Raw genomic sequence first — 2500 nt, 5'->3', positions numbered from 1 at the left:
CCCACATACAAGTTCAACAACTTCATGCTATTCCTCACCCCCATCTTGTCCTCTTTCTCTCTCTCTCTCTCTCTCTCTCTCTCTCTCTCTCTCTCTCTCTCCCCCTACCCCCTACCCTCTCTCCTTCTGCCTCCCCCCCTCCCCATAGTATGTGAAGGCACTGGTGCCCCCAACAGACAGACAGTGGACTCACAAAATATTGACAGCTTCATAAACTGCACTAAAATTAAGGGCAGCCTACACTTCCTCACTACAGGGATTAATGGGTGAGTGCTTCCTGAAGAGGCTGGCTGACTGCCCTAGCAGTGTCTGCCAGCCCCTCATTGGAGATGCACTGGAGGGACCTCTGTTACACCAGCACAGGTTCTCTGTGTGGCTTAAGGCTTTCATGTGCTCATTTATAAAATATCTTCTCCTGCCTACAGGGACTTATACAACAACATCTCAGCTCTTGACCCCAAGAAGCTTAAAATCTTCAACACTGTCCGAGAAATCACAGGTTTGTGTGTGTATTTAAAAATATGAATACAAGCAATTCCTGAACTGTTTCTTGTATGTATGACATTATTTTGTCTGGTTGCCAGACTTTCTGAGTATTCAGTCATGGCCTGAAGAAATGAAAGATCTTTCGGTCTTCTCTAATCTGGCAACCATACAAGGCCGGTCTCTCTACAAGTAAGCTGTTCTACCCTTTGGTCTGTGCACTTGTTAAAGCAACACTCCACCATTTAGTTAACGGTTCACCTCTGCTCATATATTGATGGCGTATGTCTTAGTCTGTTATCATCACACTAGCATGCTGTATATATGCAACAAATGTAATACACACAACATGTAATTAACCAAAAGTCTTCATTTACATGCACAATACCTGTAGAATTGCTGTTTACGTTTAACTGAATTTGACATCCTAAATGTCTAAACATCCCTGTCATCATCTGTTCTGTCTCTTCTCTCGCTATGCTCCTCCCTGTCAGAGGAGTGAGCTCTAAAAGGTAGGATCCCATGTTCTCACTAACCCACATTATCACCTGACCAATCAGATAGCAGAATGGTTACACCAACACACGTTTGCTTCAGCACGCATAGCCTGTAGTTCACCTGGTATTGCAAGGTGCTAATAATCCCCACTGTCATGGGTGTGAACCCCAGGGGATGTGCATGCCTCTGGCTAAGAGGGTCTGCTTGATGTAGAAACTGATTTGTCTCTGGGTGCATGATCAAACTGATTCTGGTCTGGCTTTCGACCAGGATCACATTCTAGCTTCACGTGTTGTTTCACTAGACCGCTAGCTGACGGACAGCGTATTTCAGTGCCTGTACTAAGTGCTTGTGTCTGCGTCTTGGTAAAATGCTTTTCCTTCTTCCTGGCTTGTGCCATGGTGGGGGAGGTGGTTGTCTTTCTCTTCATGTTGGATTCCACCGCAAAGCCCCTCCAGCCTGATTGGGCGGGGGGGGGGGGGGGGAGGAGATGGGGCATTCTCACTGAGCGGCACGTGTTGCACCAGGGGCTACGCTCTGCTGGTGATAAGGATTCCCAAGCTGCAGTCGCTGGGTCTGCAGTCCCTGCGGAGGATTAGCGATGGCGCCATCTACCTCACAGGCAACAGCCAGCTCTGCTACCACCATACCATCAACTGGACTCGGCTGTTCGGCGGTGGACCGCGGGCCCAGCGACGCCAGAAAACCCTCGACATCAAAGAGAACCACCCTCAGGATGAATGCAGTAAGTGTATGGGCAATTGTGTGTGTGTTGGGGGGTGGCGGTTGATTGGTCTGCACTTCAAATGGGAAAGAATGCCAAAGTTATATGTTTAAGTAGGAATTACATTAATAGTGAAAAACAACACATATTGATTATTCTTCACCAGACAGATTTGCATGCTATGGTTTAACGGGCTATTTTTTCTGATGAACTGTGCAGAATGTCAAAGAATTGGACTCAAAATGATGCCTCTCTCTATGTGTGTGTGTGTGCATCTGTGTGTGTGTGTGTGTGTGTGTGTGTGTGTGTGTGTGTGTGTGTGGGGGGCGCTGATGCACAGTCCGTGAGGGCCATGTGTGTGATCCTTTGTGCTCATCTGATGGCTGTTGGGGCCCAGGTCCGGACCAATGTCTGTCCTGCAAGAACTACAGCAGAGGAGGAACATGTGTACCTCACTGCAACTTCCTAACTGGGTCTGTCCAATTGTGTGTGTATATGTGTATATGTGTGTATATGTGTGTGTGTGTGTGTATGTGTGTGTGTGTGTGTGTGTGTGTGTGTGTGTGTGTGTGTGTGTGTGTGTGTGCCTGTTTGTATGTCTTTTGTTGTTACAGGCAAAATTATAATGGTAAAACATATACATAGTGCTGTCAAAATGTATTAGAAAGAAGTTTTACTTTTATCCTTACAAAACGTGCACATTTTTTACTGTTTTTGTTACTACTTCCCGACAAAATGTAGGGATACATTTAATAAATTTTGTACTGCTAGATTGGTTTGGTGGGTCCAGTGACC

The 2500-nt window shown here is 46.2% G+C and overlaps 1 protein-coding gene across 6 annotated transcripts in view; it reads left to right on the top strand.

The window, feature by feature from the left end:
* erbb3a (erb-b2 receptor tyrosine kinase 3a) overlaps positions 1-2500 on the top strand; it is a 19803-nt gene that overhangs the window by 9662 nt on the left and 7641 nt on the right. For 4 of the 6 annotated variants that reach the window (XM_081717715.1, XM_081717712.1, XM_081717714.1 and 1 more), the window contains 6 exons: positions 149-266; positions 426-499; positions 585-675; positions 978-995; positions 1509-1726; positions 2046-2178. In XM_081717715.1, coding sequence (XP_081573841.1) covers positions 149-266; positions 426-499; positions 585-675; positions 978-995; positions 1509-1726; positions 2046-2178 — 652 coding nt within the window. The remainder of the gene's footprint in view (positions 1-148; positions 267-425; positions 500-584; positions 676-977; positions 996-1508; positions 1727-2045; positions 2179-2500) is intronic. The other 2 variants (XM_035524561.2, XM_081717713.1) reach the window with 1 other exon arrangement.

The sequence above is a fragment of the Electrophorus electricus genome, chromosome 7, assembly GCF_041902795.1.
Source record: "Electrophorus electricus isolate QZ-2024a chromosome 7, ASM4190279v1, whole genome shotgun sequence".
In the NCBI taxonomy this organism is placed as follows: Eukaryota; Metazoa; Chordata; class Actinopteri; order Gymnotiformes; family Gymnotidae; genus Electrophorus; species Electrophorus electricus.
This window is presented reverse-complemented; position numbering and strand designations above follow the sequence as displayed.